Raw genomic sequence first — 27759 nt, 5'->3', positions numbered from 1 at the left:
CCTCTCTTTTACACCCCGAGTATCGTGGGCAGCCAATAACCCCAGGCAGCTCCCAAACCGTGGGGCGAAGAAAAGGCAGGAGCAAGGAGGAAACGTGGAACTACAGGAATTTTCTTAAGGTTTCTCACTCCAAGCCAATATTTTCAACCCCAGGGTAGAGGGCCTTTAAATTATCATTTGTACTATTTCAAAATAACTTAGAAGTGGAAGGAACTTCAGTGGTAATCTATGACGCTACTTCATTTTACCACAAGAAAACTTGTAGATGAGCTTAGATCCTCCAACTCCAAAACCACTTCAAACGCCATCCTGACATACTCTTCTCCTCTTCCACTGGGCTAAGGAGTCACTTACATATCTCTTGTACATTTCATCTTGTATTGCAATATTTGTCTGCAGCATCTGACCCTGTTAGGCGGTAGGCTCTAGCAACATTAGGAACATCTTAGTGTTTGTATTCCACACAGTACCCAGCAGATAGCACATAGGCATTCCATAAATACTAGTTAAAGGGATAGCCTGTAATTAAATTCCCAAGACTATAATAGCCGATATTTGTATAGTGTTTTAAAGTTTTCAGTGATTTAGGTAAGCTACCACTTCCATGTACTAAATCATTCTCATACTCTATACAGTGGAAAGTAGTCAAATAAGGGAATCTTCTCAGCAATACCAGCTTCAACTGAGTTCAAGTTCTCTCTTCCCTTCTCACCTGTAATACAAAAAGCAGGTTCCCATAGAAACAGTGGACAGTACATGGTAATTTATGGCTTCTCTCCATTCCCAACATTTTTGTCTTTAAATTTGTAGGAAGAGGGGACAGCTAGGTGCTCAATAGATAGATTCCAGAGTCAGAAAGATCTGGGTTAAAATTTGGCCTCAAACATTTCCTAGCTGAGTAACGTTTCGCAAGTGACAGCCCCCCACTGCCTAGCCCTTACTGTTCTTCTGACTTGGAACCCATACCAAGGCAGAAGGTGAGAAGTTTTGGGGTTTGTTTGTTTTTTTAATAATAATTTGCAGAGATCTCTTCCAGCTTCATTGTTCTACAATTTTTTTTTTAAACCCTTACCTTCCTGCTTGGGATCAATACTGGGTATTGGCTCCAAGGCAGAAGAGTGGTAAGGGCTAGGCAATGGGGGTCAAGTGACTTGCCCAGGGTCACACAGCTGGGAAGATTGTTCTACAATTTTAAGACAAAAAGACCTCAAAGCCTATAAGATGGAGAGACCTTCAACTCGGGAGGTCCCACAAAGGACTATGGTCAGCACAGTGGATAGACCAAAGTTTGAATCCTTCCTCAAACACAAACCAATAGAGTGAATTCAAGTCTACCCCAGTTTCCTCCCCTGTAAAATGGAATAGTGATAGCATCTACCTGACAGGGCTGTTGAGGCTCAAACAAAATAACTTGAGTATTTTGCAAACCTCAAAGCACTGTTTAAATGCTATGCTGTTATTACTACTGCGCCCGATGATGGAAGTAAATTAAAGCGAAGCCAACTTGGGCCCCAAATAAGAACTAATTTGTACAGAATTAAAACTCCATCACTGTAAGTTTTCAAATAATCTGAATGACAAGCTATACTTAGCATATTGCCCTGCACCAAATTTATTGATTAATCTTCCTGACCCCTTTGGGGGTTTTCTTGGCAAAGGTAATGGAATGGTTACCCATTTCCTTCTCCAGCTCATTTTATAGATGAAGAAACTGAATCAAAAAGCGTTTTTATATGACTTGCCCAGGGCTACACAGCTAGTGTCTGAGGCTGAATTTGAGATCTTCCTCACTCCCCCTGCCATGTACTTGCCATAATGGGTGCTTAATAAATGGTTAATTATAAGGCTCTTGCCTGAGACAGGATTATAGGATCAAGATTCTATGACTGGGATTTCTCAAACTGTCGACCAAATTTCATATTGCCTTGCTTACTAATGACAGCCTAGGCCCAACTCCACCTCCAACTTCTGGCATTTCTTCTGACATCAAGAGAAGTCACTCAGAGATTTTTCACATTACCCCGTCTTCAAGATCCAATTCCTCCAAATATTCTCAAAACGTTGGCTTTTTGCATAGTATCCAAGTTAAATCAACCACACTTCTTAAAAACTGAAAGGAAAATGTTTAGAAAATGAAGCTGTTCTCAAAATGATTCTATGAATATCAATATGCAAGTGGACTTAATGAACGAATAAGTATTAAGCACCCAATAAGTTCAAAGCCCTGCTAAGCAGTGAAGATACAAAATTCTCAAAATCATCACTTCTTCAAGATCCGGTTCCTTCAAATGCCCATGTATCGTTTGTCTTTTACAATGGTATCTAAAGCAAATCAAACACACACACACAAAACCGAAAATGTAAAAAACAAAAACTCTGAAAGGGCTGTCTTCAAAACAAAGCAATTTCTTAAAGAGATTTCTGTAAGTATCAATATGCAGATAGACTTAATGAATAAACAAGAGTTGGAGGGAAGCATTACGCCCTTATCAAGTACACAAGTCCTACTAAGCAATTAGTTACAAAAGAAAAATAATAGTCTCTGTTCCCCGGAAGCTCAAAGTCTACACACAGCGCTTCCTGGCCGAAGTTACCAACGCGTCTTCTGAACGCTAGGAGACGCTCCGCCAGGGAAAAAAACGCAAAGGACAGGCTTCAAGAGGAAGCCACCCACCACGAGTGTTTGTTTGTTGTAAACTTTAGAGTCCTCGCCAAGTAAACATTACAATTCACATTCCACTCACCAGGCAGCCCTAGTCCCCTCAGTTTTCAATCTTCCGAAAATTCGTAATGGTAATTATTTTCCCTTTTTTCTCTTCCTCCTCCTGGGTACCAACACACCCACAAATCACTTTTTCTACTTAAAAGCCCGCCGAATTGCCAGTTTTAAATATGGTGCCTTTTGGTAATGCGCAGTACGGGCCCGGAAGGCAGACGCAAGTGCACGGCATAACGTGCGTGCCCCTCCCCCTCCTGGTGTCAGAGAGATTGTACCATTTTCCGACCTGCTAAGTAGGTTGTGACAGTATCCACTTATGGAACCGAAAATATAACACATCGTAACTTTCTTATATTCATATTCCATTTTTTTAATATTGTGGCTTTACGGCCTCATATGCGCTGCTCACACGAAGTCTTGCATCCGAAGACGGGACCTCCCCCCCAATTTCCGAATAGTCCACGCCGCTCCATCCCAGCCTCCCGGTGTCATGGCAGCTCCGAGAACCTGTTAACTGAGAGTTGCATTAAGGCTGGGGCGAGGGTCACAAGTTCTCGCCAGTTGACCGAAGCGGCTAAGGAATCGGAGTGAAGCTGAGGGGACGGGGGGCAGGCGGCTAACACGGGGAAGGCCTGCGGAGTCTCCTCGGCGATGGCGGCTTCAGGGAGCGGTATGGCCCAGAAGAGCTGGGAACTAGCCAACAACATGCAGGAAGCCCAGAGCATAGATGAGATATATAAGTACGACAAGAAGCAGCAGCAGGAGATCCTGGCGGCCAAGCCCTGGACCAAGGAGTGAGGAGGCACAGGGCCGGGGCGGGGGAGGGGAACGGGAAGGAGGGTGGAGGGAAGGAAAGAGGATGCGGCCTCCTCCACCCAACCCCTCACCCTGGGGGAGGGGCCGCCTCTGGCTGGTCCGCCGCACCCCCACCCCTGCCGGGACTCCAGGTCACCCCCCACCTCCTCTCTGAGTCTTCCGGAGACCGAAGCCCAGGACCCGGGGACCCCACCACCACCACCGCTGATCAATAGGGGGCTGCCCACGGAACGACCCCTAAACTGGAGAGCTGTCGAAGAGAGTAGAGGTCATCTATTCCAATACCCTCTTTTTACAGAGGGGGGAAACCGATGCCTAGAAAGGGGAATGTCCAAATGGTCGTGAGAGGGATCCCACGGTTAGGAGGCTGGACGTGATTGAATCTAGGGTTTCCTGACTCCAAGGCCATCACTGCTCTTATCCTTTACTTTTCTGAGGCAAATTTGGGTTCTTCATCTCTTTGTGAGTAAAGTCTTCCCTTTGACAAGTCTAGTCAGTCAGCAAACATTTATTAAGCACCTAATGTGTGCCAGGTACTGCACTAATCGATGGGAAGACTATGAACAACCTCTTCCCTCAATGAGCCCACAGTCTAATAGGGGGCACAATGTGCAAACAAGCTATTGAAAGGATAAATTGGAGAGAATCAATAAAGCAAAGCACCAGAATTATGAGAGATTGGGAAAGGCTTTCTTTGAAGGTGGGATTTTAGTTAGGATTTGATGTTGAGATGAGAGAATGTTGGGCATGGGGGACAGCCAGAGAAAATGCCCAGATTCTAGAGATGAGAGTCTCTTGTGAGGAATAGCAGGGGGGCCAGTGTCATTTGGGTAAAATAGGCAGAGCAAGGGCAGCAGGGTAGCTCTGTAGATTGAGAGCCACGCCTAGAGATGGGAGGTTCTAGGTTCAAATTTGACCTCATATTTCCCAGCTATGTGACTCTGAGCAAGTCAGTTATAAGGCTGGAAAGGTAGGAATTGGTCAGATTATAAAGGTTTTGAACTCCAAATAAAAGAATTTATATTTGATATAAGCTATATAAACTATTTCTTCTTAGAATGATATATTTAAATAGTTAAAATACAATACATTGGGCTGCAAAGGAATATGATTCTATTAAAATTTAATCATCAAAATATTTTTGAAAAACAAATTTGTGGATCCTACCTTAAGAACTCCTGACCAAGTGAGAAGTAAAGTTTTGAATTCAAGAACAAGTACTTTGATTCTAAAGCTTAAGGATTTGGGGGTTTCTGGAAAAATAGGAAGTTTCTTCTCTTAGAAGTTCCTAATATGATAGGGCACTGTCTATAATGAATGCCTGGCAGCTGCCTGAGAAGTATAATGTGTAGGGTAGGTCCCTCTCTCAAAAAAGATTTGGAAGAATCATTAGAGATTGTCTAGTCAAAGAATCACAGATTTCAAAGTTGAAAGAGTCTTTAGTGGCAAGTTATGTCTAATAAAGTCAGAAGTTTACATCAAGCCTGGGTTTACCACCTTACAACTTTTACCCCTCCCTCCTCATTTTACACATGAAAAAGAAGAGGGAAATAAGTACCTACTAAGCACTTATACCCATTTAGGATACTGAGGCAAACATGTTAAGTGACTTACCCATGGCATATAGCTAATAGATGTCCAAGGCTGGATTTGAACTCAGAACTTCCTGATCCCAGGCCTAGCATACTCTCTACTTACCTTGCTACTCTCCAGACCTGAATTATTTCTATTTTTTTCTCCGCCTTGCTAAAACCTTATGTTCTACAAATAGAGAATAATTTCTTAAGAGTTAGGATTCTTGCCTCCCAGTAAAATACAGATACTTTGGAGAGCAGTAAGGCTTTTTCAGTCATTTATACTTTGATATTAGAATTACAAAAGATCATATGATTTAGAACAGAATGAGACCTGAAAGATTCAACTCCTTCATTTTGCAAGTAAGGAAAATAGAAAACTAGGAACATAAAGTGATTTCTCCACAAGACACCCAGGTAGTACATAGAAGAAGCCGAATTTGAATCCAAGTCTTATGATTCCTGATCAAAAACACTGTATCACAGTAGAAAAGAAAGAGGCTATAAGGGTCCAGTGTCATCCATAGTATATCCTTTATGGTATTTGCTGGAAAATATATGAGGGCAGATGGTCAACTTAAAGAAGGAAAAAATTACTGATCTGGTCACATATTCCTTTTACAGAACAGGTTTGTGATTTGGGTAAGTTAAGATATTTGCTGCATGCATGAATTTTTTTCAAGATAGTAACATCTTATTCCCTACACCCCACAAGGAATGAGACCCTTAATAGTTCCCTCTTCCCAGCCATCCCTTCTACCATCTCCCTTTACCTTTCCAATTTCTGTCATGTTTTAACTTGTATAAAAAGCTTCCTACGAAATTGTGCTTTGCATACTGAAGCTAATTTTGCAATATACTTTCTTTTTGTTTTATAGTCACCATTATTTTAAGTACTGCAAGATCTCAGCCTTAGCCCTTCTGAAAATGGTGATGCATGCTAGATCAGGAGGCAACTTGGAAGTGATGGGTTTGATGCTCGGCAAAGTGGATGGTGAAACCATGATCATTATGGACAGTTTTGCCTTACCAGTAGAGGGCACTGAAACTCGAGTTAATGCTCAAGCTGCTGCATATGAATATATGGCAGCATATATAGAAAATGCAAAACAGGTAAAAAATGTTTCAAATAAAAAGGTTTTCACAGCAACTCCAAGTTCTCTGCTTGGGATATTATAGAAAAAAATACAGTAATGAACTTTATAGTAAAACATAGGTTTCAGATTCATTTTCATTAATAACTTTGTGTGTATTATACATATTTATTATGAAATATCATGTATTCTGCTTTGTATAATCCTTGGTAAATGACCAAAAGACAGTTGATTGTAAAGTGGGATATTAGTTTCAGCATTTACTATAATTTTTTTTCCCTTTTTTGTCAGGTGGGTCGACTTGAAAATGCAATTGGCTGGTATCACAGTCACCCTGGCTACGGTTGTTGGCTCTCTGGGATTGATGTTAGTACCCAGATGCTCAATCAGCAGTTTCAAGAACCATTTGTAGCTGTAGTTGTAAGTATTCTCGTTATTAACTTTACAGTAGAACTTGAGATTCACTTAAGTTTGTATGTTAGGAAATGAGAATATCTGTCCACAGTTTCATTTACTTTGCCAAATAATCAGTGTTTAATAATGCCTGTCAGAGAGGTCACCACCACTGGGAATCAGAGAAAGAACAGAGGTTTGGGGGGCAGATCCTGCCTTTCTCTTAGATTCAGTTTCAATTCCAATTCAATTCCAACCCAAGAGGGTTGGGCCCCATGATCTCACAGGTACTTTCTAATTCTTAAATTTGGCTAACTTATTTTGTAATCATAGGCATGTCCAATAACCTCTTTGGGCCTCAATCTATTCATCTATAAAATGGTAGTAAGCATATGTAATGCACTAAAGTATCTTTTACATTGTTGGTCACCATATAAACAGAAATAATGAAATGTATCTACTTTTCTGTGCCTATAAATACATTTTTTCCTCCCTTGAATGTCAGAGAAAAATGTCCTTCTCACATTCTAGCAAAGAATCACTTTTTGAGTAGCTAACAGCCTATTAATGGTTGCCATGCCCCTGAGCTCAAAAGCATTTATGTGGGACATGTAACTCCCATATAACTAGGGCCTTTCCAGAACAATATGAGTATACAATTGACCCTTACTATATCTAGTTCACTTCTTGTGACTTCACTGTATCAGGATTTAAATATATACATAAGTATATATGTATAATTCTGTATCACAGAGTTACACTTATCGCAGCACACTATTGGCTGATGGAATGAAAGGTGACCAGCCACATGTCTGTGTTGTTTCCTGGACACTGATTGGCTCAATGACTGTAGGGTAATAAAAGTGTGGGAAAGTTTTATAATAGAATGAGAAGGGTTTATAAACCTTAAAATATAGAATAATACAATAAATATAACACTGCTACTTTGCTAAATTTCACCTATCACAGGAGTCTCTGGAACATAACTCCCGTGATAGGTGAAGGATCACTGTAATGGAGATGATTATATCTTGGTATATAAATGTGAAGAGTCCCGCTTTAGGTTTATGCAAACCTGAATTGTAAATCATGTCAGAATTGGATTCAGTTTTTTAAAATGGGTTATAGCTATTAATGAAATTTCTAAAAGTTCATTACCAATAGCCCCAAAAAGTATTTTTTAAATGCAATACTTTCCCTTTTTCTTACTGATACCTTCTATTTTTCATACCACATTCATTTTTGGATATCTCACTTCCCCACACACAAGTGGCCCCACCTTGAACTCTCTCAGGTAGCAAAACACTTAGGTGTCATTCTGCACATTCCAGCAGTGAGGAAAAGAGCCTGGTGTGTGTATCATTTGTTCTTTAGGACAAAGATTAGTCATTGCTGTGAATCAGATTCAGCTGCCTTTCAAGGTTGTTTTTGGTTTACATTATTGTAACCATTAGGGATATTGTTCTACTTTTACTGACATCACTACTTTATTCTTTACAAATAATCCAATGCTTCTCTGAATTCCTAAGCCATTTCTTGTAGCACAGTAATATTTCATAACATTTATATTAATGTAATGCTTTAGTGCTGTGATCTTTGCATTACCATAAAGATCCAACAAAGGGCAAACTTCTGTCATATTACTACCTTAACAAACACAAATCTCTTTAGCCACCTATAGAATTAACAGGATAAAAGCCTAGAGTTTAATTTGATCTAGAATACTACTAAAAAATTGTCTACTTCCCATATATCTGGCATTTTACTATAAACTGTCTTTATTCTGGTGGCCTCCAGGTTGAACAGAAAGCCAGATGTGACCCCAGACTAGTCTGGACTTCTCTTAGGCCTTCCTAGTTGAAGCTGGTGTCTACCTATGATGTGGACATCTAAACTAAAACCTCAGCTCACTGTCCATACTACTTCTCATCAAATAGGACAAAACATAATTTAATACTGTTTCTCATACAGATGATAACTAATTTTAAGTGGATCATACCCCCAATGGGAAGAGGCCTGGTGTAGTAGATGGAGTATTAGCTTCTGGCCTTATCATTCCACCAAAACTGCTCTCTCCAAAGTTATTAATGATCTCTTAGTCTCTAAATCCAGTGGCCTTTTCTCAGTCATCATTCTCTTTGACCTTTTTTTTTTTGACCTGACCATTCTCTGCAGCCTTTGACACTGGATCCCTCTCTTCCTTATGCTCATTTTCTCTAGTTTTCAGGAAACTACTCTCCCCGTTCTCCTCCTACCTCCTCTGTTCTCCTTTTGTGGATCCTCTTCTAGATCACAACTTTAACCATAGGCATCCCTCAGTCTGTCCCAGGCCCTCTTCTCCCTCTACTACTTCCCCTGGTAATCTCATCAGTTCCTATGGATTGAATTATCATCCCCTTGCTGATGATTCTCAAATCTACCTATCCTGCTGCAGACTTCTAATCTCACATCTCCTTTCATACATATCAAACTGGATGTCTAATAGATACCTTAAACTCAATATATACAAAATAGAATTCACTGTCTTTCTTCCTAAACTCTCCCCCACCTGCTACCTTCCCTATTGCTATAAATATATGTAGATATAGGAAACAGTGCCATCTTGCTAGTTTCTCCAATTGAAAATCTAGGAGTCATCCTGGACTCCTCTCTTTCTCTCATCCCATCCCACTGGGATCCAAGCTGTTGCTGAGGCCTGTGGATTTCACCTTTGCAACATCTCTCAAATATGCCTCCTTTTCACTGCCACCCTTCTCACCGCATACCTGAATTATTGCTATAGTCTTCCTGCCTCAAGTCTCCCCCACTCCAGTCCATCCATTCAGCCACAAAAATGATTTTCCTAAAACCCAAGTCTGATCATGTTACCCCTTCCTACTTGATAAACTCCCATGGCTCCCTGTTGCCTCCAGGATTAAATACAAAATGCTTTGTTTAGCATTCAAAGCCCTTCATAACCTAGCCCCATCCTACCTTTCCAGTCTTCTTAAACCTTAGTCTCCAACATATACTTTTCAATCCTGTGACACTAGCCTCTTGGAGAATGTTCCACTAACAAGACATTCCATCTCTTGGCCCCCAGGCATTTTTTTCTGGCTGTCCTTTGTGCCTGAAATGCTCTCCTCATTTTGGCCTCTTAGCCTCCTTGCCTTCCTTCAAGTCTCAGCTAAGCTCCTACCTCATCCTGAGGCCCCTTAATGCTAGTGCCTTTCTTTTGTTAATTGTTTCTAGTTTATCCTATATATATATATGTGTGTGTGTATATATATATATATCTTGCTTTATATATATTTATTTGCATATTATCACCTCTCCATTAAATTGTAAGCTCCTTGGGGGAAGGGATTATCTTTAGCCTCTTTTTGTATCCCCTAAATGCTTAGAACATAATAGGTACTTAATAAATATTGATTGTTTATATGAGGTAGTTGGGTTTCACTGCCAGCACACAAAGGTTTATTTAGTAAAGAAAACTTTAGCTACTTTATTTGCTAAATTCTTATCCTGATACTGCCTTTATTACATGGCAGTGACCCTGATTTCTTCAAGGCAGCAGAAAGCAAGATCAAGAAGTTGAGGTTGGCTCTGGTGTCTAAACCAAGAGCTATCTTTTACAAACCAGCCTAGTTAAACAGAAAGATTCATTGGCATCAGCAACTAATGAAAACAACTAAGATATAAAGGAATTGTGATTTGAATCAGGGTAAGAACAGGGCACATCAATAAATCACAAAATTTTGAAATTTTGAAATTTCAACTACCCCAGATTCAGTACTGTCTAACCTGAATATCACAGATAACTATGTTTGTATGAGAATTTCAATTTGAAGTGCCTACAACACGTTTTCCCTGGCTGCAATACTTCTAGTTAGTATAGGAACTCCCTGAGATGCAGTCCACTAATGGCAAACTCACTTAATCTAAGGTAGAGACTGCACTTAATTAGGTAGCTAAAGAGATGGTGGCAACCTTACTCCTATGTCTTAAAAATCTTTGTTTTACTTCAAAGCTCTGCTGAAGCAACACCTTCCGCCTGAATCCTTTCCTTATTCCCAGCTGCTTATGAACTCCCCCTTTGCAAAAAAAAAAATAATAATAATTACCTTGTATTCATTTTGCATATTTTTATTTATATACAAATTGCCACTTATGGTAGAATTTAAACTTCTTGAGGGCAGGAACTATTTCATTTTTTTTCTTAGTATTCCCAGTGTCTACCACAGTGCCTGATATATTGGAGGTACTTAGTAAATGTTGGATGGATGGATGGATGGATGGATGGATGGATGGATAGATCGTGGCTCTAGTAAGAAACTATTTTGGGGAAGAGAGACTAAACTTAGTGTAAAGAAGGGGAACAGGATAGAGAGTAAACAGGAAAAGGTACAGGAAGCTATTTAGGAAGATTGTAGGGAAGAGAGGGGACAAAATGAAAGCAAAAGAGAAAAATTGAATAGGAAATATATGTTGTCTCTTCCGCTTAATATCTTTTCCCTGATATCCCAAAAAGAAAGAACAGAATAGAGAGAAGAAAAATTTACATTCATTATAAAATCACTCCACTTTTCCCCTTGTTCTACTATAAGGCCAACCCTAGGGCAGAGAATCCATGATATTATGGAGGTAGGGATCCCCCAATTGTGACAAGATAGACTTTTCCCTCCTCGTTCTTTTCTTTCAGTAAGTTCTCCAGGTATTGGCAAGTGATAAGATTTGAGCTGGCAGGGGAGACCTGGGTAGTAAACTAGGCCACAGTAAATTTTTCTTTTTTTCTTTATCTTTCCTCCATGCCATTGCCTCTTCCTATTCTGTAGACCAAAGTGAAATGATAAAGGTGTGAGAGTAGATCCCACAAAATTGTTAGGGGCTTCACTGAAGACCACCTAGAAGCACTTCTGATGTGTTCAGATTTGAGGCACTGTCCAATCAGTTTTATATAAAGTAGGTCAAAAATAATCTTTAATTAGGTAAGTATGGTAAAAACCATTTTAAAATGTGGCTTGAACTTTTTATAAAAGCAAAAGGCTGGAAACCAAGTTCCTATTAAATAGTTAATAGAGGATAGGTTTGTTTTTTTTAATTGTGATATATGTACACAGTAGAACATTACTGATCTTTAAGCAATAACAAATGCAAAAAAATTTAAGTTTAAGAAAACTTATAGAAACTGATGGCAAGGTGAAATAAACAGAATCAGGAAAACAAAATACACAATGATGACATTGTGAGAGAATAAAAAAAGAAAAACTGAATGCTGTTGAAAAATGACCCTATTTGCCTACGAAGAGATAAAATATATATATATCTTCTTTCTTTGCAGAGATGGGTCACTATGAGTTTAGAACATTTTGTACTCTGTCAGACTTGATTGATGTGTTAGTTTTGTTAAACTGCTTTCCCCACCTCTTTTTAGTTCTTTATTAAAAGGGCTGGGGGGCAGCTGGGTAGCACAGTGGATTGAGAACCAGTCCTAGAGACGGGAGGTCCTAGGTTCAAATCTGGCCTCAGACATTTCCCAGCTGTGTGACCCTGGGCAAGTCACTTGACCCCCATTGCCTAGCCCTTGCCACTCTTCTGCCTTGGAGCCAATACACAGTATTGACTCCAAGACGGAAGAGGGTAAGGGTTTAAAAAAAAAAAAAAGGGCTGGTTCAGTAGTTAGAAGAGAAAAGGATCAATTCAGAAATCAGGGATATTTTTTTTTTAACTGGAAAAAGTTTGTCATTTAGAGGAAAAATTTTAATCACTTATGGGAAATTTTTATAGTAAACTGACAGTGTTTTCTTGAATCTTTTACTTTGGAACTCTTACAAAAGCTTTCTTCTTATTCTCAGTATTAATTAATATATTGTCTATCTTGTAACAATTGCATATCTAATGTGAAATACTTTTTTAACCATTATAGATTGATCCAACAAGAACAATATCTGCAGGGAAGGTGAATCTTGGTGCCTTTAGGACCTATCCAAAGGTAATAAGTTAAAATATTCAAATCAATTAAAATAAATTTTTGTTGAATTAAAGGCTATTTTCTTGAAATTCTATTCATTTTTATTTTATTTTACAATAGGACTGCACATGAAAAATCCATTTTTCCCTATTCTTCAGCCTCCAAATGAAAGCTGCAACAATATTTGCATAATATCAAATCAAATGCATACAAAATATGTACTTACTAAAACCAAAGTTCTTTTGAAATTTTTGGCAGTACAGTTTTATACTTGGTTGATAGTGCAAGAAAAGATCATCTTACTTATTAAATACCTTTCCTGCCCTTTGTACTATAGTTGGCACTACAGAAACCATTTAAACTGGAATTCCTTGCTTGTAGAAACATGTAGACAGTATAACTCAAGTGAACTTGGCAGAGCAATATTCCAAAACAAATACATAATATAGAGTAAAATAAAATCCTGCAGAGAAAAGAAATGCTCAATTTCCTGATTGCAATAAGCTTTCTATATTTTAAAATGTGAGTTGAAGAAACAGACTCTTTTTTAAAACTGTAATCAAGGAATTTTAAAACATTCTTATGAATGATAGTCACATTGATTAATTAATTTCCCTAATCATCTTGTGTGTGCTATAGTAATTTCCAAGCTATAGATTCATATTATTAAGGACATATCAAAAAAAAAAAAACTTCGGGACTTTAATCAGATCTTTGGTACCAGGAGGAGTGAACTAACCACATGGACCCTTTTTTACCTTTTACATGATGCAAGAAAAGGGATTTAAGTTATTTGCCAGATGGTTTGGGTTTGAAGGGTATGAGGGAGAATTTGACCCCAGAATACATTATTCTGTTACTCTGTCTATCACTGAGCCATATTTAAGAAGCTTTTAGTCTTGCATTATGAGAGACAATGGTATGATTTATATTATTTCTCTTTACTTATGCTGTACTATTGCAGAATTTTAATTTTTATATCCAGAACTGCAGAGAAAAATAAAAGGATGGAGAAAGATTGGGGAAACTCCCTATATCAATAGTCAAGTTCCCTACTCATTCCAGATTTCATACTTTCTGAATCATACTTTGTTTCTAGAACATTTCTGTCATCTTCCATTTACCATCTGCGCTCCTTTGACTTATTTAAACTCTCATCAGATTCCATTTCCATCAAGAAGCTTTTCCTAACTAATTGGAAAAAAAGAATACTCAGTTTTCCTCCAGCCCTTTTTTCCCCCTATTAATTGCCCTTTCCAAGAAGATCTATTATCAGATCTAAACCAAAGATAAAACTGATCATGTTCTAATTGTGGGAAACTATTCAATCGTACTTCCTCAAGAAACTTAATTCTACCTCTGGTCACTTTTATATGAATAATATATTAGTCATTATGCCAGTACTCCCTAAATTTCTATTGATCAAAAGCTTTTAAGGATTTTTGAGAAATATATATATAGAACAACTATTAACATTGGTAAGTTACCAAGAGAGTGATCAAAATTAAGTGTCTTGGGAACTAGTGCCTCATTCCACAAAATATGTTAAATTATATATTGGTTATAATTCATTAACATTCCATTCAACCTAGGAGAAACTGTCTTTAGATTGAAAAGAGGGGGTTGAGTGAATTTTTCTGTCCTTTATTTCTGCTAAAAGTATAAAAAAGATGAGCAGTTGTGATATTTCTTCTCCTTACCCTGTGGGGAGCCATTTTACCCCCACTGTCTGACAGAGTCACAGTCTGGGGAAATGGAGACTGCAAAGCAGCCTCCAGAAAATAAAGCACCCACAGAACCCCCTATATATGACTTCTCTCTCTAACTTCCCTTACTAATGGAATTATGATTATTGTTCTCTCCCCAATACGGAGAAATAATGAGCGCAAATACTGATAGGGTTAACACATGTGTCCCACTTTAACCCCCTTAGAATAGTACCCCAAAAAGATTACATTCACAGAATTAAAATTCAAAGATAACTACCCATTACTCCTCCTTTCTTCCTCTTAGCAGAGGTACACTCAGAGGCACCTACTGTTAGCTAAATACACAAGCCTCAATCAGTCACTCCTCTAGAAACATGAGTTACTGACACACTTCGCTGGTTTGTTAAGCTTACAATAACCAGGCAACATTACCAAGGTGCCCTAATGAAACACAAGAAAAATGCATCTTGAAAATTGAGAAAAATTCCAATTCTGGTCTGCTTTAAGTTACCCTCTAACCCCGTACCTAGCTATGAAATGTTTTGTTACCCATCTCCTAAGTAATTATGATTGATGTGAAAGCTAATCAAAAGAAACAATAATTCTTCAATCTGGCCATCCCATAGGTCAAGGGGAACTAACCTCCAGATAACCCTGTTTATGTCATTCATCTATTACTGTTATAGCAACAATGTATTGTTGACTATCTTCTTAGGCTTCACATCTATTGTTAGATTCTATGGAAACATGTATGTTGAGAAATTATTGTGTGCAAAAAGTATGTATTCACTGAAACTATAAAATAAACACAATCTCTGTGCATGGCAGAACAATGTGTGATGCCTAAACACAGGATTGAGCATACAGTGTCTCTCACCACTTATTCAACTGACCGCCACACCTAGACAGAAGACCCTGAACCTTGAGAGACCGCAGGTTCAGCTCTCTTAAGTTACCCCTCCCAAAAAATACCTAAATTTATACGATTTGGACACTGGTAAATAAATTCTAAACCAGATCAAGCAATATAACTTCAAAAGAAAAATGGTAGTATGTTTTTTCTGTAGGTTACAAAAATATTGTTATGCAGTGTTAGGCTACAAAAAAGTGTTTTTTTAAACCAGAAATCTATATTACCTTGGAAATATTTTCACTAACTCTACTGATTCATTTTACATTCTTTGTGCAGGGCTATAAACCACCAGATGAAGGTCCCTCTGAGTACCAGACTATTCCACTTAATAAAATAGAAGACTTTGGAGTACATTGCAAACAGTAAGTAATTCGGAAAAGAAATGAAAAAGTAAACCTTTTTTTTTATGTTAACAAGCAACTTTACCCGAAAAGAGGAAACTTTAAACTCTATTTTCATCCTTCTACATTCTTGTCCAATCTTTTAGTAGACATATATTTCAGGGTGTCCCTGCTCTTTTTATCTTTTCCATTTTTCTATTTAACATTTCATATATTTTCATTTGTTCAATCCATTTAGCAACATAGCTGTCAGTAGCAACAGCTGTTAGCTATCAGTAGTTTCTTATGTTAACAAATCATAGTTGGTTTAAACATCTTTCTCTTGTTGGATGTATGGCTATATTTCTTTTTAAGTGATATAAATAGTGCTAACATTAATTTTAGTCCATTAACACTTATTAAATGCCTACTGCACATGAAAAATTATACTGGACTCTGTATCCAAAGGTAGTCAGAGGTTAAGGAAGTCAAAGTCTTTTTTTTTTATTTAAATTTGGTAATTAGATGGTCTTGGATAATCTTTTGAGAATAGTTTCTGTATTGGAATAGTCCATATTCTGAATAATTCCCACTTGCAAGAGACCGAAGAGATAAGAAACAGAGGCATCAGATAAAGTCAAATGTTTGAAGAAATTTTAACCCTTAAGGGAAGAAGAATAGTAATAATGAATTAGCAAACATTTATTGATGTGCCTACTATGTGCTAGTAATTGGAAATATATAAAAGTCAAACAAGTCCTGCCCTCTGTAACAAATGAAATTCTCTGGAGCCTGTCTCTTTTCATTTTAAATTATTTATTAATCAGCCACTCAAGATTTCTTACTAACCACGAACTCCTTCCACACTCCAAACAAATGCCAAAAACTCAAGCAGGGCCCAAAAAAGAGAGAGAAAGATGTGAGCCCAAGCAACCAGGCAACTTAGCTTGGGGAGAAAAAAAAAGTAAAAAGTGGAACCAGAAGAGAGGCCTGCTTCCTCTCCCATGGTCTTGTGACATCATCATTCAGTCCCTCCCCAGGATATCCTAAAAGGTTTCTGATTGGGAAACAAGTGAGTAGGAAGTGGCCTCAGCGGCTCAACTCTCCCCTAGTCACCCCTTCATCACAAGAAGAGATGGATCTTGGAAGGATACCTAGAGACCCTCCAAAGATGGCAACACATTGTACCAAATACCATTGCAAAATGGCTGTCTAAAGCCTGCCAGCTTTATAACCTAAGAGAATTATTGTTTACAAATAAATAAGAAGCTGGGCTTCACCCTGCCTATGACAAAAGAAAGGAGGACCCTACCCAGTTTCATAGCCTGGAGAGAAACTATTTGAGCTTTAAAATCAAACTTTTGGGGGGAATGCTACAGAGAAAATTATTTTTAAAATATCCCAATTCAACAGTAATTTTCCATACCCCAAAGAGCTTATAGTCTAGCAGGATGGGTATGTAGATATAGAGATAGCTGGATACTTTTGATATGAAATCATTATCTGGATCATCATAGTCTCAAGAAGAAAGTGGCATCTGAGCTGAGTCTTGAAGGAAACTAGGAATTCTGAGAACTAGTCCTGGAGGGAGTGAATTCCAAAAGGGGATGGGAATTAGAGGAGGGGCTTGGTACAAAGACAGAAATTCGAGCTGAATATGTGAAACAGTGAGGACACCAATTTAGCTGGTCTGCAACATGCATAGCAGGATTCATGTACCTGAGTTTAAATATCTGCTGGATATCTAATTAGATATGTCTAGTAAACATGTAAATATGAGACTGAGGAGAGAGACTGGCAAAATAGATAGATCTTGGAGTCATATGCATAGAGCTAATAATTAAATCCAAAGGAGTTCATAAGGATTCAGTTCAGAGAGAAGAGAGCCTAGAATAGAATATGGGGGTAGACCCACCATTGAGGGCGTGTTTTGGATAATGATATAGCAAAGGAGACTGAGAAGCCAGGAAAAGGAGTAGTCAGACTAGTAGGAGGAAAACAGAACCAAGCAACAACAGCATCATACAACCCAGGGGAGGGAGAGTAGTTAGTAGGGCCAGATACTGCAGAGGGGTCAAGAATGATGAGAAGTGAAAAAGACCATCAGATGTGGCAACTAGGTCATTCATGACTTTGGAAAGAGCTGTTTTAGTTAAGTTATGAGGCCAAAAGTAAGATTGTGGAGGTGTTAGAAAAGAATGATAGGAGAAGGAGTGAAAGCAATAAATGGAGAAAATGAGAATCAGTTAATGGTAAGGAACAAAAAGAGTCAAGGGAAACCTTATTTTAGGAAGAGCCTTTGGGAAGACCTTAGCATATTTTCAGGCTGATAGGTAGAAACTAGTACCAAGGCAGAGACTGAAGATGCATGAAAGAGATGAGACAGCTAAAACAAGAAACTAAAGGAAATAGGATCAAGAGAGCAGATACAAGGAGAAGCTGGCAAGGTCTAAGGTGTGCTGCTAAAGTAGGGGTAGATTGGAGGTGAGGAGACTGAAGAATTGTTGGAGTTGAAATTGAAAAGACTATTAGAAGGGTGGTCAACTTGGCATGAAATGGAATGAGTAAGGCCATAAGCCATGTAATACAGTCAATTTAAAAAGTTGGAAGAGTGACCAGAGGTACAAGAATGGGCAAACAGTGGACAAAAGAAATACATGGAATTTTAGAGAAATAGTAGTAAAGGAATGCTTCCAAAGAAGCAGTAAGGACTGATATAATTTCTAACAAGGCAGTGATTATCTAGTCCAAATCCCTAAAGGAATCCTTCGAGGTATAGGAAGATGCATGAACAGAGAAAAGGCTCATGGTGTAAAAGTGCTAGACACATATGGGTAGTCCAGTTTGCTAATGCTGAGGGTACACTATGAAATACTGTGCAATGTGGCTAGAAATGGAGCTTAGGGACAGCAAGATGGTGCAGTGGGTAGACAGCGTTAAAGTCAGAAATACTTGAGTTCAGATTTCTGCTTCAGACCTCTGTTTAGGTGTATGACCCTGGGCCAGTTAACCTCATAACCTCAGTTTTACATGTGCAAAATGAGAAAGGAGCACACAATACTGTTGTGACAGGATCAAATGAAATAGCATGCAAAGCACTTTGCAAACCTCAAGCTCTAGATAAAGACTGACCATCATTATCATCATTTCTGTGGAGGACTTCAGATCGCTGTCTAAGGAAATCTGTTTCTGTTTGACCTCATAGGCAGTGTGAAGCCATTAAAATTGCTTCATCAAGGGAACATGGAATTTAGAGCTCATGGATCATCTGTCACCTTCAAGATTTCAGATAAAAGTAGCAGATCCCAGGGTTCAAACCCAGATCCTCTGACTTGAGATCCAGTGTTCGTGTCATTGTACCACACTAGTCATAATACACAGAATAGATTATGAAGATTAGATATTCCAAATCTCATAAAATATGATATTCAAGGAAAGAGAAATTTGCAGTCCTACTTTCCTAAGGTTGTTCTACATCAGCTCCCTAATCTCCCTTTCTCTTCAATTCAGAAAAGTCCCTTTCCCTCATCTCCCATTCTGTCATCCTTTTCTCCAGTCTGATGAGGTGGCCAACCCCTTTGGATTCATTGCTTCCTGACCATCTCCCTTTTTCTCTCTTAATCTTCAGCATTTTCCTGTCTATTAGTTCTTTATCTGCTGCCTACAAACATGGCCCTACCACCTCCTCAAGCTCTCATTCTGTATCTCTCCTCCCTTTCTTAGCCATACTCATAAAAAAAACAAACAAACCATAATTTCCTCTCCTCCTACTGTTTTCAACCTTTTTAACTAGCTTCAACCTCATGATTCTACTAATACTGCTCTCCAGAGTTCCCAGTGATCCCTTTAATTGCCCATGCTAATAACCTTTTCAGTCTTCATCTTTCTTGACCTCTCTGAGGCCTTTGAGACTGTTGACCACCTTTCCTTCTGAATGCTACCTTCCTTTTTCTGGGCTTTCTCCTCTCTTGGTTCTACCTGCCTGGCCATTTTTCCTCAATCTTCTTGCCCTCTAAGGGAACTTCATACACTCTCCAGAAATAGCTCAGTTTCCCCTCAACTGTCAGACTTCCTTCCTCTGGCACAACTCCCCAGAAAGGCTTGAGGGAACAAGGATGGGACTATTGGAAGGTACCTTGCTTTCTTCCAAATAGCACAAGGGAAGTGAAACTGTCACTATAAAACCATGGTAAATGTGTATTATCTGGGAAAAGGGGCATCACCTAGCTGACCTGATGGTAATCCTGAATCCCTGGATGAAACTGAGGAAGAGTCCTTATCTAGCCTCTGGGGAAGAAGGGAGTAGCACCCCCCCCCCCCACTAAGATCTCTAAAGAGGCAAAGATATGGAATCATTCCTCTGATAAGATTGCCAGGGAAGGGGAAGTGAATAAACAGAGAATGGCAATATGGGGAAAGCCTTGGTAGATCCCAGGACAAACTACGTGCAAGAGACTTATGCTGCTAAGCCCCTTTAATACAGAGGACCTGGATGAGATGTGCTCTGGCCCTGATGGCTTCTGGCTCCAGTTGGTTCTTTGTCTTAGTTAGAGGTATAACCATCTCTTCAATGGCCTTGATGTTCCATTCATATTTCTCCATATTACCATCATCTGGAATCAGGAGACTCACTGTGGACTGTGGGAATTTGTCCCCACCCCCACCTTCAGCTCTACCCCAACCCCATAGACCACATCATCAAGATCTGGGGCTTTCAAGGGACATGAATAGGCAATTTTTAGATAAAGAAATCAAAACTATTAATAAGCACATGGAAAAGTGTTCTAAATGTCTCATAATTAGAGAAATGCAAATCAAAACAACTCTGAGGTATCACCTCACACCTAGCAGATTGGCTAACATGACAGCAGAGGAAAGTAATGAATGTTGGAGGGGGTGTGGCAAAGTAGGGACATTAATTCATTGCTGGTGGAGTTGTGAATTGATCCAACCATTCTGGAGGGCAATTTGGAACTATGCCCAGAGGGTGCTAAAAGACTGATTGCCCTTTGATCCAGCCATAGCACTGCTGGGTTTGTACCCCAAAGAGATAATAAGGAAAAAGACTTGTACAAGAATATTCATAGCTGTGCTCTTTGTGGTGGCAAAAAATTGGAAAATGCGGGGATGCCCTTCAATTGGGGAATGGCTGAACAAATTGTGGTATATGTTGGTGATGGAATACTATTGTGCTAAAAGGAATAATAAAGTGGAGGAATTCCATGGCGACTGGAACAACCTCCAGGAATTGATGCACAGTGAAAGGAGTAGAACCAGAAGAACTTTATACATAGAGACTGATACACTGTGGTACAATCGAATGTAATGGACTTCTCTACTAGCAGCAATAACAATGACCCAGGACAATTCTGAGGGACTTATTAGAAAAAACACTATCCACATCCAGAGAAAGAACTGTGGGTGTAGAAACACAGAAGAAAAACAACTGCTTGATCACATGGTTCGATGGGGACATGATTGGGGATATAGACTCTTAAAAGATCACCTTAGTGCAAATATCAATAATATGGAAATAGGTCTTGATCAATTACACATGTAAAACCCAGTGGAATTGCTCATTGGCTAGGGGGAGGGGGGGGACCATGAATCTTATAACCATGGAAAAATATTCTAAATTAATTAATTAGATGAAATTTCCCAAATTTAAAAAAAAAAAAAGATCTGGGGCTTGTTTTTTAGGTGAAGGAAAAATCTGAAATTTCTTGTCTTTGTTCTCCTATTTTTTTTTTCTATAGTCTCCTTCAGGAAACCTGTAAGGTTTTCTTATATGTCTTTTGCTTTTACCATATTCGTTCTTAGTTTAGTTTTTTTCTTCCCCCCCTTTTTCTCCTCCTTGTACTCTGAGCCAGGCTGCTTGGATTTGAGCTGAGGATGGTCCAGTGAAAGAAAGCTCTAAAGATATTTAAATGATAAGAAAATCCTCTAGAAGAAATGTGTCAAACTTGAAAACTCCCCAAGTATAGCTAAACCTACAATGGGAAATATTTAACAAAAAGTTTTTTAATAGAGTACAACATAAATAGGATTAATTTGTGATTTTCTAATATATGGCTTTATAGTAATCCTTTCTATTTCAGTTTGACAGTATTGCTCTAGAAGATTCTTGCTACCAAAGGGTGGGTTCCCTCACCCCTCCTGCCTACCGAGTAGACAAGATGATTTTTTTTCTCCGTAAGGCAACAGAGCTCCAGGTCTCTTCAAGAACTAAGGCTCAATAAGTCACTTGACCCCCATTGCCTAGTCCTTACCACTCTTATGCCTTGGAATCAATTGGTTCCATGGCAGAAGGTAGGGTTTTAAAAAAAGACAAAAACTAAGGCCCAAGCTATGCAGCTTCTTGGTGGCCTCTGGACATATGACTTTCCTGTCACTTATGGGCAAAACAAAAAAAAATCCACACCCATATGAAACTGGGGCTTCTCAAACTGGGTCACTGTCCCAAGGCCATGAAAGTCACCATATCCTGCCTTATTTACCTGCTGTGTTTATATCTAGAAATGAGGGTGGCTGCCTCTACCTGAGCTAATGTTACAGTATTCTTAGGGAATATTCTATCCATACTATGGCTATGATAACTGTTGGCTGATTAGCAAGGATCTCATTTTGATCCAACACCAAACTTACACTAATTAGGAACTAGCCTAAGTCATTACTGCCTTTTATACATTACTCATAGAATATTGTTTTCAAAATGGTTATTTTTTAGGCTCATTGAGCCAGATCTCACTACCCAAAAGGATAAATCATATCTGCCTGCCACTTTTATTTTGGATGTGAAATAAAAATATGAAAATGCAAGTGGTAAATGCATTTGCTGTATATTTAAAAATAACTTCTTTAAAATGTAGTTCTTTTATTTGAGATTTAACATAACTTATTTTTCTTGTAATAGGTATTATGCTTTGGAAGTCTCTTACTTTAAATCATCTTTGGATCGTAAATTGCTTGAACTTCTATGGAACAAATATTGGGTAAATACTCTGAGTTCTTCTAGCTTACTTACGGTGAGTATCACAGTTTATCTAACCTATATATAATCACTTTTCTTGTGAGGTTGTAAGGTCTATGAGAAATATTTATGCTGCCATATAACTTTTATTTTAATGTTTTAATTATCCAATAATGGTTTTCCAGATCCCACATATCTGTAACTTCCACTAAGATCAAAATACTAAAAATACTTCCTTTGGATGTATGAGAGAGAATGGAGTCTCCCCCTACTGAGTCAGAACCAGAGTGAGGTAGAGGTGGAATGAAGTCAAGCAGAAAGAGACAGGGGATGGACTGATTTAACATTATAGAGTAATTCTGGAAAGGTTAGGAAAGCTCTGATAACACTTGTAACTTAATATACCTGAAAGTCATGGTTTCAATTTGTTGTTTAGGGGTTTTCAAAAATAGAGATTTTTCCCCACCCTCCCCCCTTGCTTACAATATACACTATCTTCCATCAGGTAGCAGTAGATTTCCACAAGTCCTGGTGGGATGTACACAGTGTGACATTATTATATTGCAATAGCTACCAATGCTAGTAGTTTCAGCACTTAGACAAGTGTTAGGTTACATAAACAGAATTAGTGGGGGAGGTGATCATCAATTTTATTTTTAGAGCTTCATGACATGATTTAATTTTATGGGTCAGTGTTGTCTGGTTCTTTTTATTCTGTTTTGTTTTAATTCCTAACCATATTTAAGATAAAATGAGGGAAATTGAGTTGTTTTGTTTGGGTTTTTTTTTTAACCCTCATCTCCCCTCTTGAAATCAATACTATATTGATTCCAAGGCAGAGGAAATAAAAGACAAAAATGAAAATCATGGTATAAATCTGATATTTAATATAGTTGATTTTTATATTGGGGCAGTTTTTAAAAGTTTGATGTTCTACCTCAGCTAGCCATTTAGATTTCATGCCAGAATCCTAATAACACATTGTTTAATAAATTTTCTACTAAATATAATTGAAAGGAAAGTGTAAATTGTTGCAGTGATGGAGAAATGAGTTATCTAGATCAGTAACATGTTAAATACCATTTCCTTCCATAGAATGCAGACTATACCACTGGACAAGTCTTTGATTTATCTGAAAAACTAGAACAGTCAGAAGCCCAGCTTGGACGAGGGAGTTTCATGTTGGGTTTAGAAACACATGACCGAAAGTCAGAAGACAAACTTGCTAAAGCAACAAGAGACAGGTAAAGGAATATGAATTCTTTCCCTCAGTTCCTTCTTATTTTCCCACAGTAACACTTCCCTTTTTAATTAAATTCAATTCAGTAAACATTTATTAAGCATCTACTGTGTCTCAGACACTACACTAAGTGCTAGGGATACAATAATAAAAAGAAAGACCATTCCTATCCTCAAGGCACTTACAATCAAATTGGGCAGACAGCACAACAAAGGAAGTTAGAAGCAGAGGTAGGGGGCTGCACACTAGACAGTGGATACTTGGCACTGGGACATCTTGGTCCATTAAATTCAGATCAACCTGAACTGTAGGTAGAAAGTAACTACAATCCAAAATCTTTGGAAAATACCCTTATTGTAAACTTAATAACCATCCATAAAACAAAAACAAAATAAATGAAATAAGGGGTAAAATCTTACATCAATCCCTCAGTATTTAATAAGTAGTACAGCAACAAATTAATAAACCACAAGCAAATAAAAAAAAAAACTTGTTCTGTGATCCCTTCCAAATATGTCTGATGTGCTCAACTCTGACTCGATTGTCTTTCTCCTCTACAGATATGCATACATACATACATCTAGACATTTGTGTGTACACACGGGGACATGTATGTGTCTGTGTTTGTGAACAGTTTAATATAAGGTCGTTTGAGAAAGAAGGAGATTAGTACTTGAGGGAATCAGGAAAGAAAAACCAAGAATTTTTTGAGGTGGAGGTAAATAGATTACATTCTAGACATGGAAGGTAGCTCACAAAAAAAGCCGGATGCAAGAGATCTAGAGCTGTGTGAGGAGAAAGGGACAGTTTAGCTGGGCTGCAAAATGAAGGGTGAGGTGCAGTGTATGTACAAGGGTCTTAAAGATAGGTTGAGGCAAGGTTATGAAAGGCTTTAAAAGTTAAACAGAAAAGTTTGATGTCTTATTCTAGAGGCCATAAGAAGCCACTGGAGTTGAGTGGGGGAATGACATGATCAGATCTTTGCTTAAGGAATATTTTTTTGGCTGTATTTGGTCTGGAGGATGTAATGAAATGGAAGGAGATATGAGGCTGGGAGATAGGCAACAATCTAGGGAAGAGAAGTTGGTAGTAGCATGAATAGAAAAATGGTGTCAAATGTGGTAGAGCTTGTAAAAGTATAGATAAAAGGGGGCAGCTGGGTAACTCAGTGTCCTGAGAGCCAGGCATAGAGACAGGAAGTCATGGGTTCAAATGTGGCCTCAGTCACTAACTAACTATGTGACCCTGGACGAGTCACTTAATCCTCATTTCCTAGCCCTTACTGCTCTTCTGTCTTGAAAATTAGCAATTGACTAGATATGTGAGGTGAAATCAGAGTTTAAGACAATACCAAATTCTTTGTATATGCAGTGCTGTGTTCATAAGAGTTTTTAAATGTGCATTCATTTGAATATGTCTTAAAATACAAAGATCTTTCTTTACACAGCAACTCAGTATAGCAAATTTCACTGTTACAAAATAGATCATATTCAGTTGAGAACAAATTATCTGTTACCTGGAAGCTCACTTTCTAAAGCATATTTGGAGACATGAAAGATTAATTAAATTGTCATCGTATCATATTAACCAGTTAAAGTGATCAAGAAAATGTATCAAATAGGAAACATTAGAGATCATGTGTAGAATTTTTTTTATAGAAAACTTTTTTAAAATATTGCATTTATTTTTACTATTAATATTAAAGGATGCCTCTGATGACTGTTTATGTAGTTTTCCTTTTATTAGCTTTCAAAATCTTTATCCTCTTTAACCATTAGTGAACCAGATTTCAAGTAAAAATGTTGTTTTCTAAATATATATATTTGCATAGATTAATTGGATTGTGGATACTAAAAGGCAGGTTTTTGTTTTGTTTTGTTTTGTTTTGTTTTGTTTTGTTTTGTAGGCAGTTTTTTAAAGAAATAAAAACAATGTACTTTTACAAAGTTATCATTTTCATCTTTTTTTTTCCTCAGCTGTAAGACCACCATAGAAGCTATCCATGGATTGATGTCTCAGGTTATTAAGGATAAACTTTTCAACCAAATTAACATTTCCTAAAGAATGCCATCAAGTAGTCACTGTTTTCTGCCTTCTTAGCAGCATTTCTTTGTTTGACAACTAGTATGAGAAAAATACTCAAGTTAATACTTTAAAATTGGTTATCAAAAACCTTATTTGAAGAACAAAGTGCTTTGAAATTTTGTTAGTTGTATAAAAAATGCCAGAAGATTACTTTGGCAAACTTAAGAGGAAACTAAAGGATTGTTACTTAGATATTGGCTTTTAGTTATTTATAATGATCACTGAGCTATAATAAAAATTCTTTAAAATGAAAGATTCTTTTCTGTGTACTTCATCCATTATTCTGATGTTCTTAGTTAAAAGAAGTTTGTACAACTGTAAAGAAACTTCCTTTTGATTTTTTAAAGATTCTGTCATTTCTTTCCAAACTTTTCGCAAGTATTTGGTAAATCTCTTGTGACATTTTATTTCAAAACCACATTCCATCAACTCCTGTTGTATCTTGTGTGAAATATAAAATACCAGGAATCCCCTTAAAGTTTAAATCCTTCTATTTCTTCCATAAAACTTTCCTCTAATTTCTCCTCATGAATATTTCTTTAAAAAGGGGGGGGGGGGGGACTTTCGGATAAACATGGCTGCAATCTAGACGCGAATCACTTCTTCTACCCGGCACTGAACAAAATAGACTACCTCAAAAGAGCATAAAAATCATCCTTGGAAGAACAGAGGGACTCTCCAGTATGCCACAATAAAGAAGGTACAAGGGGAATGAACATTTCCACACTATAAGAAGGAGGAAAAGCTTGCACAAAAACGTGCACTGAGCTGCCCTTCTTCCCCCCCCCCCCCACCTCCTCCACAGAACCAGAGTAGAAGCTCAGAGTGCTCACCAGAGACAGCATGTGAGTGAGGAATGTCTCTGTCTGGGGGGGCACGCACACACCAGGGTCCTTCAGAGCAAAGGAGGACTACTAGGAAAATGCCTCTCAGGGAAGTTTCACTGGAGAACCCTGTGCACCGGAGAGTGCGCAGGCTGCGGGGACCCTTGCAAACTGTGAACAGCGTGGAGTCTCCAGAAACTGTAAAAACAGCCTGAGACCAAAGCTCCGCTCCTCTCGGGGGGGGGGGGGGGGGGGGGGGAGGGAGCACGCCAGGATCCTTAGAAATTGACAGGGAATACCAGAGATCTACCCCTCAGAGCGGTTTTACAGGAGATTCCTGCCCACCGGAGAGAAGAGCACGGGGGAGGGCGCACTAACAAACTGTGGAGGCTGGGAAGAACTAGTGTGAGGCAACTTAAATCCACAGAAAACCCACCCATATCGCCCAGATCTCTGACCAAAAAGGAAAGGGAAAACCACCAAAGCAATGGCTCACACTGCCCAAGACCAACCCTCCAAGAAAAAAGGGAAAAAAGTGACTATTGAAAACTTTTATGGAGGTAAAACCCAGGGGACAGAAGAGAAAGAGGATGAAATTCAAACAAAATCAAAACATGCCTTAAAAAAAATGGAAATTATCCACAAGCTCTGGAAGAACTCAAATTGGAGCTTATCCAAAAGATGGAAACCTTCTGGCAAGAAAAATGGAAAAAAATTCAGAAAGAGGTCAACAACCTGACAGACAAGACCTCACGATTGGAGAAAGAGCTGGAAGCCTCTAACAGAAGGGTGGACCAATCTGAAAAGCAAAACCAGTCCCTAAAGACCAGAATTAAGCAACTGGAAGACAGTGATCTTGCAAAACAGCAAGAATTAATAACACAAAGTCAAAAAATTAAGGGATTAGAAGAAAATATAAAATATCTCACAAGGTGACAGACCAGGAAAACAGAGAGGAAGAAGAGACAACTTGAGAATCATTGGTCTACCTGGAAAACCAGAGATAAAACTCTCGATGCCATACTACAAGAGATTATCGAAGAAAATTGCCCTAATGTTCTTGAGCAAGGGGACAAAATAGAAATAGAAAGGGTTCATAGAAAACTGTCTATACTTAATCCCCAAAAGACAACCCCAGGAATGCAATCACCA

At 38.4% G+C, this 27759-nt stretch overlaps 2 protein-coding genes across 2 annotated transcripts in view; one reads left to right on the top strand and one right to left on the bottom strand.

Moving 5' to 3' along the window:
* The window catches only part of CSPP1 (centrosome and spindle pole associated protein 1), a 141941-nt gene extending 139060 nt beyond the window's left edge, over nucleotides 1-2881 (bottom strand). The window contains exon 1 of the mRNA XM_016431486.2: nucleotides 2745-2881. The gene's annotated coding sequence lies outside the window, so the exon portion shown is untranslated. The remainder of the gene's footprint in view (nucleotides 1-2744) is intronic.
* A 56-nt stretch (nucleotides 2882-2937) lies between these two features.
* On the top strand, nucleotides 2938-26036 carry COPS5 (COP9 signalosome subunit 5). Its single transcript, XM_001368081.5, has 8 exons — nucleotides 2938-3513; nucleotides 5988-6222; nucleotides 6495-6623; nucleotides 12502-12567; nucleotides 15445-15530; nucleotides 22402-22513; nucleotides 23554-23702; nucleotides 25675-26036. Exons 1-8 carry the CDS (start codon nucleotides 3371-3373, stop codon nucleotides 25757-25759), a joined length of 1005 nt encoding a protein of 334 aa, XP_001368118.1. The 5' UTR covers nucleotides 2938-3370; the 3' UTR covers nucleotides 25760-26036.
* Nucleotides 26037-27759: the final 1723 nt, after the last annotated feature.

This window comes from Monodelphis domestica, chromosome 3 (genome assembly GCF_027887165.1).
Source record: "Monodelphis domestica isolate mMonDom1 chromosome 3, mMonDom1.pri, whole genome shotgun sequence".
Lineage (NCBI taxonomy): Eukaryota > Metazoa > Chordata > Mammalia > Didelphimorphia > Didelphidae > Monodelphis > Monodelphis domestica.
The sequence above is the reverse complement of the archived record's forward strand: the minus strand, read 5'-3'. Positions and strand labels throughout refer to the sequence as shown.